The 15,414-nt window shown below is 40.4% G+C and overlaps 1 protein-coding gene across 6 annotated transcripts in view; it reads left to right on the top strand.

Annotated features, from left to right (window-relative positions):
• hdac8 (histone deacetylase 8) overlaps positions 1 to 15,414 on the top strand; it is an 84,491-nt gene that overhangs the window by 35,132 nt on the left and 33,945 nt on the right. For 5 of the 6 annotated variants that reach the window (XR_011887538.1, XR_011887539.1, XM_072270551.1 and 2 more), the window contains 3 exons: positions 1,642 to 1,754; positions 7,213 to 7,290; positions 7,383 to 7,491. Coding sequence is in view for 4 of the 6 variants with exons in the window: in XM_072270551.1 (XP_072126652.1) it covers positions 1,642 to 1,754; positions 7,213 to 7,290; positions 7,383 to 7,491 (300 nt within the window). In the remaining 2 variants the exon portion in view is untranslated. The remainder of the gene's footprint in view (positions 1 to 1,641; positions 1,755 to 7,212; positions 7,291 to 7,382; positions 7,492 to 15,414) is intronic. The other variant, XM_072270552.1, reaches the window with a different exon arrangement.

Here is a 15,414-nt window from a genome sequence, read left to right as displayed (position 1 = left end):
ACAAAATAGCGAAAAACTTTTGACAGCCAGCAAACAGTTTTGAGTGTTTTTGTATGGTCATTCCAATTCAAAACTTTCAAAAATGATCTAAACCAGTGTTTCACAACCTTTTTAAGCACAACGCCCCTCTAAAGCACTTTCATACTTGCCAACCTCCCCCAAAGCACAATATACTTTCCAGCACTCCTATAGTGTAAAAACATGTCTACCTTATGATTCTGCTTTAAATTTTCATTTGTCTTTAAACTTAGCTTACACAATACCTGTGCGCTGTTCAGTAGCTTCTGTATCAATGCGATCTTTGAGCTTGATGATTTTTAGCAAGAGTTGAAATATGTGGTTCAACTTGTGACAGCAAAAGCCTTAAGTCCCCATGTGTAACAATGTCCAAGCAGTTTCTGGTTTTTGTGAGTATGTGGTTCACTGCACTGAAGCCTCTTTCAACAAGATAGGAGGATGGAAATGCAACGAAGAGTAGTTTGGCTCTTCTCCAAAGATCTGGAAACTTCGTATGACAGTGTAGCTACATACCACAAAAGCCGACATTTTTGAAAAGCATTTTTGCTTCTTCATTCTGAATTTCGATAATTTCTTCTTGCAAGCTCTTTGTTTCTGTTCTTCCGCCTTGCAAAGAAATGGGTTAATTACCCAGTCTGGAATTTCCAGATCATTCAAATCCTTGAATCAATTCTGAAAATCCTTCAGTGACTATAGTTGTAAGCAGTACTCTTGCAAATCACCATCTGTGAAAAAGAGTGCCATGCTTTCCATGAAAGGAAACTGAGAACATTCTTCTCCCAAATGTTTTGCTTATATATTGGATAGATGCAGAATGCATTAAAGTAGTTGCCATGATTTGGAACATAGTAATCATTGGAAAATTGGGTGAGTATTTTTGGTTGTCTAATAATAAGACCATAAGATACAGGACAGTTAGGCCATTTGCTCCATTGAGTCTGCTCTGCTGTTTCATCATGGCTGATCCACTTCCCTCTCAGCCCCAATCTCCTGCCTTCTCCCCATATCCCATTATGCCCTGTCTAATCAAGAATGTGTCTACCTCTGCCTCAAATATACCCGATGACTTGGCCTCTAAAGCCACTTTTGGCAACGGGTTCCACAGATTCACTATTCTCTGGCTAAAGAAATTCCCTCTCATCTCTATTCTAAATGGACGTCCCTCTATTCTAAGGCTGTGTCCAATGGTCCTAAACTTCCTCACTATTAGAAACATCCTCTCCATATCCACTCTATTGAGGCCTTTCAACATTCAATAGGTTTCAATGAGATCCCCCCTCAATCTTCTGAATTCCAGTGAGTACAGGCCCAGAGCCATCAAATGCTCCTTGTATATCCCCACAAGAAATTCCAATTCACTGTGTTATATCTTAGAGCAGTTAAAAGATTCTGAAGCTTCCTCTGAAGGAAGCAATGAACTTCGTTGTATATCCTTTTAAATATCCATATTCTGCTAGTGTTTTGTAATTTAGAATTATCACTTATAGTTTACTTATGAATTTTGAAGATTGTTTTGTAGGAACACAAAAAAATGGCATGAACTATTCCTTGTAAGTACAGTCTGTTAATGCCATGGAGAAAAGCCATCATCTTCTTATATCTACCTGTTTCTTTTGCCCGTAGGGATGAAGCATCTGGGTTTTGTTATCTGAATGATGCTGTGCTTGGCATTCTAAAACTGCGAAAAAAGTTTGATCGAGTTTTATACATAGATATGGACCTACATCATGGTGATGGTAAGATTAAGTCTATCAATTAATTTTAATTGCAACATCATGATGTGACATTGCTAATGGTAAATTGAAAGATATTCTGTTTCATAAGGATAGGAGCAGTCATATACTCATCTGCTGCAAACTCAGGCATGTGTAATCCAGTATGTTCTCAAGGGCATAAGTTTAATTGCTGCACCTGAAGTCAATTAGATGTTCGTTTCTTTTTAGGGGAAGTTGGAGTGAATTAAACATCTGAACAAACTAGGAAATAACAAACTTGTTAATGTGACAAAATGAAAAGTGACAAATATATTTTACAGCCAGTAATGTATTGAAGGTCTTGCATTTGCTTAGATCTTGGTCTGTGAAGTTTGACATCAACTCTGTCCCTTATAAATTCCTGGGATAACCATTAAACTATTTATGAGTACATAAGCTTGTTCTGATTGTATCATTTAATCACCAGGTGTCATGAAGCAGACAAACACTTTGCAGAGCAACTTCTCTTCTTTAAAATTTCCTTCATTAACTGAAGCTTCTAATTTACAAGATGTGGACATATGGAATAAGCTTGAATTCCTCATCTATAGGCAGATAATTACGTTACCTGATGTTTCATTTTAATGTCTGCATTAAAGTTTCTTAACTTGAAGACCTTAATCTTTTCTTAAACACCCTGGCTTCGGATTGATAAGGGGTATTTGAACCCCTGTATGTTAACATGAGGTTGGATGAAAGTAGTGGTGGATAGAAGGGTGAGAGAAAGCAATATACACAGGAGATGATAGCACCTGAGACACACAATGCCAGTCTACCAGTTGCTGCATTTGATTTGGGTGACATGGACGTAGAGAAATGTCGTCCGGGGAGAAGTTGATACGGTAATTTCAATATTTTGCTTGGATAATGTGAGATAACAACAGAGATTTGGGACTTCAATTCTGCACATGAATATTCTGAACTTGTAGAAATCACACGAAAGTGAGCAAAATGAATTAGACAAGCCTTGCAGACTCACAAATTTTCTAGTAAAAACTAGCCATGTAGCTATTTTCTTGAGTAACTTTTTGAAGGCTTTCTTCACAGAAGGTGTAATAAGAATTTGCTTAAGAATCTTTGAAGGAGGTTTTGGTATAATTTAAATTAACATTGTTGATCATTTACAAACTTTGGAGATGCCATTTTTTATTTTCTGTTTTCTATGGCTGCTGTACCATTGGAATTACTTGTGCTATGATACTGTGGAACCTAGTAAAGAGCAATGCTGGACAAATTAAAGATTTTAAGCACAATAGCATCTTTTTCTCCCACACCTGCAGATGCACAGGAGAGAAGGAATCATCTGAATGTTGAAATCATATACCCCAATAATGGATGTAGAGGCAAAGGCTGTTTCCTTGACGTGTCTAAACTCTGATGCTTAGACTCAAGATGTCAAAGCTGTTGGTGAGAGATATTGTAGTATATGATAGCAATCTGATGACTGCTAAACTCAGTAGTCATGCTTAATCTGTTCCTGTAACAGTGAACCCTGGTATCAACTCCTTCATCACAGGTTCAAGGCTGAGGTAGATTTTTGAACTGCATTGGAATCAAGAGTTGTGGAGATCAGCAGGAAAGTGGAGTTGTTACCAGTGACCATGCAACCATAATCTTATTGAATGGTAGAGCGGGCTTGAGAGGCAATGTTAGCAGACTCTTATGCTTATCTCTTATTTTCATACAGAGGCATACTGGATGCAGTTGGTAGCTATGCACAAATGTATCAGATTGGTGAATCATTCTCTGGGACGGATAATTAATCAGTTGATGAATCCAGTCATATTGGCAGATTGACTTTCTTCTGCAAAATTTAATGTGTCTGTGATTAGTTTCTCACTAGGCATTCATGGTTACATAGGGATAAAGGGAGAGGGGTTCCATACCCGCAATATATGGCTGTTACACAATCACGAGATCCTTTCTGTGGATGCAGGTTCTGAGCAGTTGCTACTTTGCATTCGTCCAATAGCAATCCACTCCTATTTGCACCTCCGACCGGGCTGGTTGGCTGTTCTGAGACAATAATTATTATCTGTCCAAGAGCTGTAGCTTAAAAATAACACTCTGTGTGTAATTCCCTGCTGTCAATGAGCTACTGAGTAATTTGCTACAAATCAGTGGTATGTTGACGTTTAAGATGAGAGTATCCAGAATCCTTTTAAGTGTGACATGCGTAATGTGCTGCTCTGGGCAAAGGCATGGATATCCTCAAAGGAGTCCATTTAATACTATGGCGGCGCAAATGCTGGAGGAATTCAGCAGGTCAGCAGCATTGATGGAAAGGAACAACTAGTTGATGTTTTGGGCTGAGACCCTTCAGGACTGAAAAGGAAGTGGGGAGATTTGTGGGGTGCTAGGTATCCCTGTTATGGCGGCTGGAAGATGGGATGAGGATGCACGTCTGGAAAATGGAGGGGATGCAGGTGAAGGCAGCATCGAAATGTCCAGGAAATGAAGGAGGTGTGGGTGATCTCCCTCCTGGTACTTATTCTTACAAGCTGAACAAGTGTTACACCTACCCCTCACTCAGTGATTATTCAAATTGTACTCTGTGTCCAGATTTCAGAAGACCCCCAAAACCTATTTTGACTCCAATTGCCAGGGACATTAGCCAGTTGATTGCAATGTTAATTTAGGCACAAAGTAAATTATCTATATTTTAGTTTCTGGATGTATAAATATATTTATTTTATAATTAAAAATAAAATCAAAGTCCTTCAAGATCTAGGATGATTTGCTTCCACTCCAGTTCTGTGGTTCCAGGGTGGCTGATAACACCAATATGGAACATACAGAATACACAGGTAGGCAGGCGAGACAACAGCAAGGAGTAGATAACAAATAATATTCCATAATACATAAATGTATTCTTTATGGGTGTATCAACTGCTTATAGTTATATACCAATGGATGAAAGGATATTTGTTCATTATAAGCTGTCTTGTATGATGTAGGCAGTCAGGATCTCATGACCATGATTGTTCTTGGCAAATTTTTCTGCGGAAGTAGTTTGCCATTGTCTTCTGGGCAATGTCTTTATAAGATGGGTGACGCCAGCCATTATCAGTACTCTTCAGAGATTGTTTGCCTGGCATCAATGACATAGCTTGAACTTGTGATATGCTCCAGCTGCTCATATGACCGTCCACAGCTCCCATAGCTTCACACGACCCTGATCATGGGGTGGGGAGTAAGCTGGTGCTACACCTTGCTGAAGGGTGACCTGCAGGCTAGTGGAGGGAAGGAGTGCCTTATACCTCCTTTGGTGGAGACGCATCTCCACCCAGCCACCTAGAGGGGATATTAAATATGTAATAGATCCTGGAAACATTGTTCCATTAATCACAATTCCACTCGAATATGTCACTATAGGATGAGCATTATAGCACATGTTTGCAATGTGACCTGCTTTCTTGTACTCCAAAATTGTTAGGATTTAATTACTTTGACAATAAAGGTACATTATCCTTTATTTTAGGCTGTACTTAATGCATGAAGTATTTATGCTGTTAAATTTATGTGATTAAATTATTGAAATCGTAATCCAAAAACCTGAATTAATAATCCAGACAAGTGAGAAGAGTTCCACTTTGGTAAATGTGGAACTTGAATTTAGTCAATCATATCGTCTTTCAAATGAGCTTTTGAAATGAGACCCATCTGCACAACCAAGTAGACATAAAGGATCCCACACCTCTGTTCTGAAGACAAGCAGGGGAGTTATTCCCAGAATCCTGGCTGACATTTAACTTCATCAAAACAGGTCATCATTACATTGCTATTTGTAAGTAGTTTACTACATCTAAATGGTTCATGTTTCCTATTTTGTAATGCTATTTCAAATGTACTTCATGGTGCTTTGTCTAACCAGAGGCAGCAGAAATCCTATATAAAAATGTTTTTCTTGTATTTCAAATTCATTTCTCAGCTTTAAACAGTTCACAAAATCGGATGGAATCTAAGAGGAATGTGCCAGTTATGTAGCCCAGGGTTGTGTTGTAAAATGGGCATTCAACTTTGCTAAAGATTCTGTTGTTTTGATGTTGTAAGGGATGACTTCATGTATTAACACCAAACAACACTTGGTTAATTATCAAAACAATGACTGGAAGGAGTGCAAAAAATTACAAATTAAATGGATATCATAACATGTTTTAAAAGATATCATGGAATAGAGTTCTGCTTGGTAGAAAATTAATTCCAGGTTACAGCCATTTAAAGCCTGACAAGAGCCTGGGGATTTATATTAGTTTTGAACCTCAGCTTGGCCCAAACCTGATATATGCAGTTAGACCTTTGGGCATGAGTTCTGTGTTAAAAATAGATATTAAGAAATATGACTCGCTTACTGTGTGACTTGCATTCTTCTGACTGCTTGCAGCGAATAAGCTGAATCACATCAAATTGTACTGAACCTTAGTGCGCTCTTCACAAAGAGCAGGCCTATTCTCAGGGTTGAATTTTTTGATATGTGACCCAACCTGATCTGGGGTTGGGTCACGTATCAAGCAGGTAATTTTAAAATTATAGTTTACATATAATTTCAACTGATTGTTGTAAAGTGTTTAACATTTGCTTTCATGCTTTATCATCTGGAGCCCTTCAGTCTCTGAAAACTCCAGCAACAATTGAAATCAGAAATAATGAGCCACAAGTACATTTTCACTGCCAAAGCGGTTGTTTGGAAGTTGTTGAGATATTCTAAGGTCTAAAATTTTTATTTTTTACTGGGGAATCCCTAATTGTTCATCGAGGTACTTTTATAGTAAACTTCTGGAGGCCTAGGGCAACTCAGTTCTGATTTCTGCTTATTGTTACTAGAAAGAATGAACGTTGGAAGTCATTATCTGATTTATGACATAAATTTGGAAATTTCCTTTAATGTGCTTTATGAAAATTGTTTTGTAAATTCAACAAGATGAGCCATTCCATTATTCCTCTAAATTTTACATCAACTTAACATCGAGACTTATTCTGTAGGATATTGTGTTGTTTGTATCTAAAAGCATTATCTTAAAATAAAAATAATGATTTCTAGAAATACTCAGCCAGGTTGGCTGTGTTTGTGGGAAAAGAATTAACAGATTTTTTCCTCCCTAGTTCTGATGATCTAGGAAGGAAAAAATTGGGAAGGAAAGAAAGTCGGTTAAGCTGCTGTGAAGGTAGCGGTGGCAGCGGGTTGTGTCTGATGGGATAAAACCCGGCTGATTTTTGGTCTCCACCTGCATTTCACAACAATTTTATGACTAAGATATATATGTCACTTTCAGAGTAAAAAAAGTGTGGTGGGGGGGGGTGGAATCCTAAGTATTTTGGAACTCCAGAATTCCAAAAGATTTTGACGCATATTAAATGTTACTCTATATCCACATAACATCCAGAATCTAAAATGTCATAAAGTGTGTTGCCATTGCACTCTTTTTCTCAACATCTCCAGGTGTCGAAGATGCATTCAGCTTTACATCAAAAGTAATGACTGTATCTTTTCACAAGTTTTCCCCTGGATTTTTCCCAGGTAGTTCTTTTTTATCAATCCTTTGAATTTGGTGACAACATTTCCTTTCTCAGACATTTTTTGTTAATGATTTCTTGCTGTTACTTCCCAAGGGACAGGAGATGTGACAGATATTGGAATGGGGAAGGGAAGATATTACACTGTTAATGTCCCATTGCAAGATGGCATTCAAGATAACCGGTACTACCATATTTGTGAAAGGTAGGAACTGCTGTGCAAATCAGACAGATCATGGTCAAAACAAAGATACTTTATTTTGAAATCTTACTATTGGATTGGAGTTTTCTTAATTTCTATCTACATTATTTCATATATTTTTATAATTTTCTCTGTGCATAATTCATTGCTGATATCTACTGTGTGAAAATGGTGGATGTATAACTTGGGTCAGATATTTTTATTTTGAGAGAGAAAATTGTTAACAAGATTTCAATTTTTGGTGTTGTGCATTTGTGTATGCAAAGCACTCAAGTAATCTTGTTGGTTAATGTTGAGTAAAAGAGCAACATTCTATTTATTCACTCAGAAAGACCGAAGATGCTGGAAGTTCATAGAAAAAACAAAATACTGTAAATGATCAGCAGGTCAAGTAGATTCTGTGGAAAGAGCAACAGGATTAATGTTTCAGATCAAAAACCTTTCATTAAAATGAAGAATGAAGGAAAAACAAATTGCAGAGAAACTAGGGTTAGAAGTGGATGGGACAAAAGAAAATATCTGTTGGGGTGAGGTCATTTATTGTAGAGATAAGTTGCAGAGGTCCTCTGGCAAATGGGTTAATGGGACAGACGATGTCAATACAGTCAAACAAATGTGATGTGTTGCAAGCAGTAAGGCTGTGGGGTATGTCTAGAAAATCAGGCAGTATTGAGAGTGAACTGTTGAACCAGAACAATTGGTGTAGTTTTACAGCAGAAATAACCAGTTCTGATGTAGAGAAAAGCAAAGAGTTACCTGAAGTGTGAGGATTAAATATCGAGTCCAGAAGGTATAATGTGCATAGATGAAGTTCTGCTCCTCAAGGTTACATTTAACCTCATTATAGCAGCGCAGGAGGCCACAGGCTGATACAGTGCATCAGAAAGGGAGTGAGATAGAGAAATGAGGTGTCAGCAAACAACAAGCTTAGGTTTTTCCTCGTAGACTGAACTCATCCATCCACTAATTAGCATTTTTTCATTCTGAAACTGAGGCTCTACCTAAGCATGCTAAGTGTTCTGCTATCACTTCATTAATAACATCCAGCAGCATTTGTGAACAGGAGCCTCAACCCATTCATATTTGATTATTTATGTGCTCCAGTATTAGTTCCTCAGTAATGTACAAAATACATTTATTATCAAAGTATATATACTATATACAACCTTGAGATTTGTCTCCTTACAGGCAGCCACAAAACAAAGAAACCCAATAGAACCCATTACAAAAAGGCTGTCAAGCACCCAATGGGCAGAAAAAGAATAAATCGTGCAAACAATAAAAATAAGCAAATGACATTGAGAATTTAACGTTTACAAAAGTGTGTGCACAGCCATGAAGCCAGTCGTCACTGCAACCGATCCAGGTGACCACTAGTTGTAGGCCACAACCTCACTTCAGCACAGAAATGAGTAAACCTCGCCAAGCAGTGAGCTCACCCCTGGCCCTGACACCCTGACCTTTTCAATCTGAACCAGCGCTTATATCACTCAAACATCAGTTTGTTCCTCGCTCTCAGACCTGGTCCCTGCTGCTTTGATATGCTCTTGGGGCTGGGCACTACCACCTCAACTTGGCCTGTACACGACCTTTCCAATCTGACCCGGCACTTAAGTCGGTTAAATCTCGGCTTGTCCCCCGCTCTCGGCCTGGGCCCCGCTGCCTCTGATGTGCCAATTCGAATTGGCTCCAAGTCCACTCAAACAATGGCCAAACATTGCCTCGTTGCTCACTTTTGAACCCATGTCCCACCGTCTCAATTTGCCCACATGTGCCACACCACAACCTTTCAGACTTCAACTCACACTGTGAGAATGCTAAGTTGTGCAGGTGGTTCAAAAGCTCATCTCTGAAAGGGAAATTACAAGTGATTGATTGTAGTGATCATTGTCCAGAAAAAGTGTGATTAATAGAGTAGTTAGTAGTTTTGTTTGCTGTCAGTAAGACATCGCTGTGTTTCACTAGCGCTATCTTAAACTGCCACCTTTTACCAGCTACCTACCTTAACAACTGCTGTTAAGTATGTAGCCTTATTTCTGTTTTCTCCCTCCCACTTTCCATAATAGCCATCTGACATTTCATCTTTTCTTGTCCACTGCTACTTTTTCAAAATATGAGAAAATTTGTAATTGACACTAATACGTTCACTTTCTCTGCATCAATCTTTTCTAAATCCCAGATATGCAGGCCATTAGATCTAGAGGATATGTTGTTTCATGTTTATTGTAAGTTCCCCTCTTTAATTTTTTTTTGTATTTATGTACAACATAGAATCAGGCCATCCATCCCTTTGAGACCAAGCAGCTCTGTGTGAAATCTCTTCAAACCTGTTCACAGATATTTCTTACATGCCTGTCAAAATTCCCCATCACCTGGACCAGGGCATAATTTACAGTGACCAGTGTCTTTGGGATCTTGGGAGTGGGGGGTTGCCAGTGTGGTCACAGGGAGAATGTATAGATGTTCACACAGACAGTAGCAGAGATCAGAACTAAGGCAACAGCACTATTTGCCGTGCCACTGAGCTGCCCAGCTTCTTTTGACACAACTTTTAATTTTTTAATTTGAATACAAGTACCATTTTTAACATCTCCGCCATTTCCTTATTCTAATTTCCTTGTCTTAGCTTCTAAACACTGTACTTGTACTTTTTGCAACTGTCGTCCTTTTATAATCTTGTAGAAGCTCTGGTTATATCCTGGAACTACATTGTGATGACGAAACCGCTCCTACACGGGGAAGACTTCAATCTTATCATTTCAGTCTTGATTTCCCTGATTGATAGATAGCTTACTATCATTTTACAATACCGTGCCCAGCTTTTTATGGCCATAAATGGTTTGGAACATTTCAAAGGTGAAGTTATTAGATCGTTTTCTCACAGATAAGAATTTAGTGGGTTTGTCAGCATAGAATTAGCAGCACAATGTTTTGGTAACATTAGAAGCTAACTTCCTAAATGTTAATTTCCAAAGCATACAAGATCTTCAGGCTTTATTTTGACCTGGCATTAAATGAACACTCTTTTATTCAAGTCCAGCTCTCTGTTGATACTGGCACCAGAAGATGGCTTTGATGATCTGCAATCCTGAAGACTAAGACATGAACATAAACAGTTCTTCTAATGTGTGATCAGTCCAGACAGGAAACAAGAATACGGCAAAGACTACATAACACCAGATACAGACAGCCCTCATTTTATAGCAGTTCAAATAGAAGAAATTCCTAAATCACTACCAAAATATCTTGGATGTGGGATGAAAATTTGCTCTTACAAAATTTAAGCAAAAATTGTAAATAATTTTTTTTTCAACTCACATCTTAATGCACTTACAGACGACAGAGCTTTGCATTACTTTCTGGGAACATAATCACAGCTGTCACTTGTATTGAAACTTGGTGAGGATTGAGATCCTGTAACAAAGCAACAACAACTTGTTATGTAAAGTACTTTAGTGGGGTGTTTGGAAACAAAAAAAATTGACTCAGATGCAGAGATTTTTGGACAGATGATGAAAGAAGTTCCTTTCAGAGTACTTTAAGGAGCAGAAGGAAGAGGATAGCTGCAACCCTTGCAGGGACTGAGTAAAGACATTCACATTACGAAAGCGTAAGATGCCAGAAATGATAAAGCACAGACTTGGAAACTTTGTACATCTTGAGGATGTGTAGAAGCTCATTTAATTGTACCATGTTAGGTTTACAGAAATATCTCAGTTGGTACAGGTTTTGAGATGTTTTTGTTTATAACGGGCTCGTGTGCATAGGATATTTGTTCAACCATCATTTTCATTGCCAAGCACTGCATCACTTATGTATAAGAAAAAGAGGATGTAGCTTTTCATAATTCCTCACTAACAGCAGCTGTGTTATTTAAAAGGATATTCAGCCTCTTTACTCTAAAGCAAACAGCTTAGTTCACAGATACTTGGTGGCTGCCAAAGCAACTGGAGCTGAGTCCAAGCTGTTAAATCTAGTTTTGATAATGCGCACAGTAATTTTTCCAATCATTTGAAGTAGTTCTTCAGTGGTGGCCTGCATCTGCTGTGAATGGAAGAGAGAGCTGTAGACAGGAAACCATGTTTGGGGACCACCATGAAGGATAGAAAAAAGGGTTCAAGTCTGCAAGCATTGTACCCCAGAGAGTGCAAGCTTCCACACTGCCATCTACAGCTGTCGATAGCATGGCAGCTAATTTCAGAAGTTCTTAAGGGTTTTCAAAGACGATGGCAACAGTTTCAGCATACATTTGAAATTCATTATTCTGATTCTGGAAGCTAAGGTTATTATCACCCTTAACTCCTTAAAGTAGCAGCTTGCACTTCACTTTGGGGAGGGGTTATTGATGCTACATTCTTTCTGAAGAAGAATCACGCTCTCCTTGAGTCTGCCTTCATGAACTGAAACTTTCAGTCAGAGCAGTGCTACCTGAGCCTGTCTGGATGGGGTAAAATTTGCCAAGATGTGGATCAGCACAATTCAGGGCTTTTACTTTAAGTTTATTGAAACATAGAAATATTACGACTAATATAGGGGACGGCGTTTTTACAAGTTACAGGGTGGGAGGAGGTATAGTCCAGGTAGCTGTGAGAGTCCATGGGTTTATAATTGACATCAGTAGATATGCTGTCTCCAGAGATCGAGAAAGGGGAGGGATGTGTCGGAAATGGACTAGGTAAATTTGAGGGCACGGTGGAAGTTGGAGGCAAAGTGGATGAAGTCGATGAGTTCTGCATGGATGCAGGAAGCAGCACCAATGCAGTCATCGATGTAGCGTAGGAAAAGTGGGGGACGGACACCAGTGTAGGCTTGGAACAGTGCCATCCCCTTCTCAGTTCCTCTGGATTCCAGAGATGGGGTTTTTCTTGTCCTCACCTACCAGCCCACCACCCTCTGCATCCAGCACATAATTTCCCATAAGTTCTGCCATCTTCAGTGGGATCCCACCACTAAGCGGTTCTTTCCCTCCACTTTCTGCTTTCCACAGAGATTGCTCCCTGTGTGACACCCTTGTCCATTCGTCCCTCCCCACTGATCTCCCTCCTGGCACTTACACTTGCAAGTGGAACAAGTGCTATACCTGCCCCTACACCTCCTCCCTCACTACCATTCAGAGCCCCAAACAGTCCTTCCAGGCGAGGTGACACTTCAGCTGTGAATCTGTTGGGGTTATATATTGAGTCCGGTGCTCCCAGTGTGGCCTCCTGTATATCGGTGAGACCCAACATAGGTTGGGAGACCACTTTGCCGAGCACCTGTGCTCCGTCTGCCAGAAGAAGTGGGATCTCCCAGTGGCCACCCATTTTAATTCCACTTCCCATTCCCATTCCAATATGTCAGTCCAGGTCTCCTCTACTGTCACGATGAGGCCACACTCAAGCTGGAGGAACAACACCTTACATTCCTTCTGGGTAGCCTCCAACCTGATGGCATGAACATCGAACTCTCGAACATCTGGTAATGCCCTCCCTCCCTTCACCATTCCCCATCTCCTTTTCCGTCTGTTACCTTATCACCTTGCCTGCCCATCACCTCCCTCTGGTGCTCCTCCCCCTTTCTTCCATGGCCTTCTGTCCTCTCCTATTAGATTCTTCCTTCTCCAGCCCTGTATCTCTTTCAGCAACCTCCCAGCTCTTTACTTCACCACTACACACCCCCTCCGGTTTCACTTTCCATCTTGTGTTTCTCCCTCCCCTTCCTCTCATTTTTTAAAAATTTACTAATCTTTCGTTCTCCAGTCCTGCTGAAGGGTCTTGGCCTGAAATGTTGACTGTATATGAACAGAGACTTTAGCAAGTTCTAGAGATTCCTGCAGGTCTTTTGCTGTTACCCTTAGGTAGCTCTTTTTCACTTCCTTCAGCATTGCACGTTGTGCTGTTGGTGGTAATCTTTGCAGGATTCCCAGTCTTAGGAAGAGTATTAACAGTACTGAATTTCCTCCATTTGTAGACAATTTACTATGGACTGATGGACACTCGGGTCCTTAGGAATGCTTGTGTAGCCTTTTCCAGCTTCACGCATCTACAATTCTGCTTCTAAGGTCCTCTGAAAGTTGTTTTGATCGAGGCATGGTGCACATAAACAGATTTTCTTGGGAAGAGCAGGTTCTGTCAGTTACCTGACTTTGTGTCTTTTTCATAAGGCAGAGCACCTCTACAACCCACATCTCAAGTCTCATCTCATTGATTGGAATACCTAACTCCAAACAGCTTTTGTAGAAGGCATTATCCTGGAAGTTCATACACTTTTTTGAACCTAGACTGTGATTGTTTAACTGGTGTACTTAGTATTGACAAGACGAAGTACGATTGTTTGTGTGTTGTTAGCTTAGGCAGATTGTGTTTGACTACTATTGACTTAGATGAAGATGAGACCACATTTTATGAGTAATTAATGCAGAAAACCAGGTAATTTAAAAGGGTTCACAAACTTTTTCTAGCAACTGTATCTGCTGGATAGAGTTCATGAAATATTTAAAGCACCAATGACTCATTGTGGGAAAGATAATAGCGAAGAGAAGTGTTATGTCACTGAGTGTGTGGCTGTTCATTTTTACCTCAAGCCCAGCTGCCAGTTAAAAACACTATTACGGAGTTGAATGAAAAGATGTTACTGAATGTTTACACGAGGAATTCTGCAGATGCTGGAAATTCAAGCAACACACATCGAAGTTGCTGGTGAACACAGCAGGCCAGGCAGCATCCCTAGGAAGAGGTACAGTTGACGTTTCGGGCCGAGACACTTCGTCAGGACTAACTGAAAGGAGAGCTAGTAAGAGGTTTGAAAGTGGGAGGGGGAGGGGGAGATCCAAAATGATAGGAGAAGACAGGAAGGGGAGGGATGGAGCCAAGAACTGAACAGGTGATTGGCAAAAGGGATATGAGAGGATCATGGGACAGGAGGCCCAGGGAGAAGGAAAGGGGGTGGGGAAGAAAAAACCCAGAGGATGGGCAAGGGGTGTAGTGAGAGGGACGGAGGGAGAAAAAAGGAGAGAAAGAGAGAGAAAGAATGTGTGTATATAAATAAATAACGAATGGGGTACGAGGGGGAGGTGGGGCATTAGCGGAAGTTAGAAAAGTCAATGTTCATGCCATCAGGTTGGAGGCTACCCAGACGGTATATAAGGTGTTGTTCCTCCAACCTGAGTGTGGCTTCATCTTTACAGTAGAGGAGGCCGTGGATAGACATATCAGAATGGGAATGGGACGTGGAATTAAAATGTGTGGCCACTGGGAGATCCTGCTTTCTCTGGCAGACAGAGTGTAGATGTTCAGCAAAGCGGTCTCCCAGTCTGCATCGGGGCTCGCCGATATATAGAAGGCCACATCGGGAGCACCGGACGCAGTATATCACTCCAGCCGACTCACAGGTGAAGTGTCGCCTCACCTGGAAGGACTGTCTGGGGCCCTAATGGTGGTGAGGGAGGAAGTGTAAGGGCATGTGTAGCATTTGTTCCGCTTACAAGGGTAAGTGCCAGGAGGGAGATCGGTGGGGGGAACAAATGGACAAGGGAGTCGTGTAGGGAACGATCCCTGCGGAAAGCAGAAAGGAGGGGGGGAAGATGTGCTTAGTGGTGGGATCCCGTTGGAGGTGGTGGAGTTACGGAGAATAATATGTTGGACCCGGAAGCTGGTGGGGTGGTAGGTGAGGACCAGGGGAATGTTTCCAGTCTTAGATGGATCTCATGAGTTGTTTTAATGATCTTATTTTTGTAATGATTCTTGTGCTCATTTATTGATTTTACGGCTTGGTGACTTTAGCTGGCATGGAAACATTTTGGATTTATTCTAGGCTAATTTTCCTTTTGATTTGGGAAATGGTTAGAAATGTGCAGCACTGAAGGGATTTCCACAGCTGTCCACATTTGAAATAATGCCTGAAAGTTGTGAGTCTTCAAGGAGGATTGTTGTCATTATAGTCTGCTTT

This window comes from Mobula birostris, chromosome 10 (genome assembly GCF_030028105.1).
Source record: "Mobula birostris isolate sMobBir1 chromosome 10, sMobBir1.hap1, whole genome shotgun sequence".
Lineage (NCBI taxonomy): Eukaryota > Metazoa > Chordata > Chondrichthyes > Myliobatiformes > Myliobatidae > Mobula > Mobula birostris.
The sequence above is the reverse complement of the archived record's forward strand: the minus strand, read 5'-3'. Positions and strand labels throughout refer to the sequence as shown.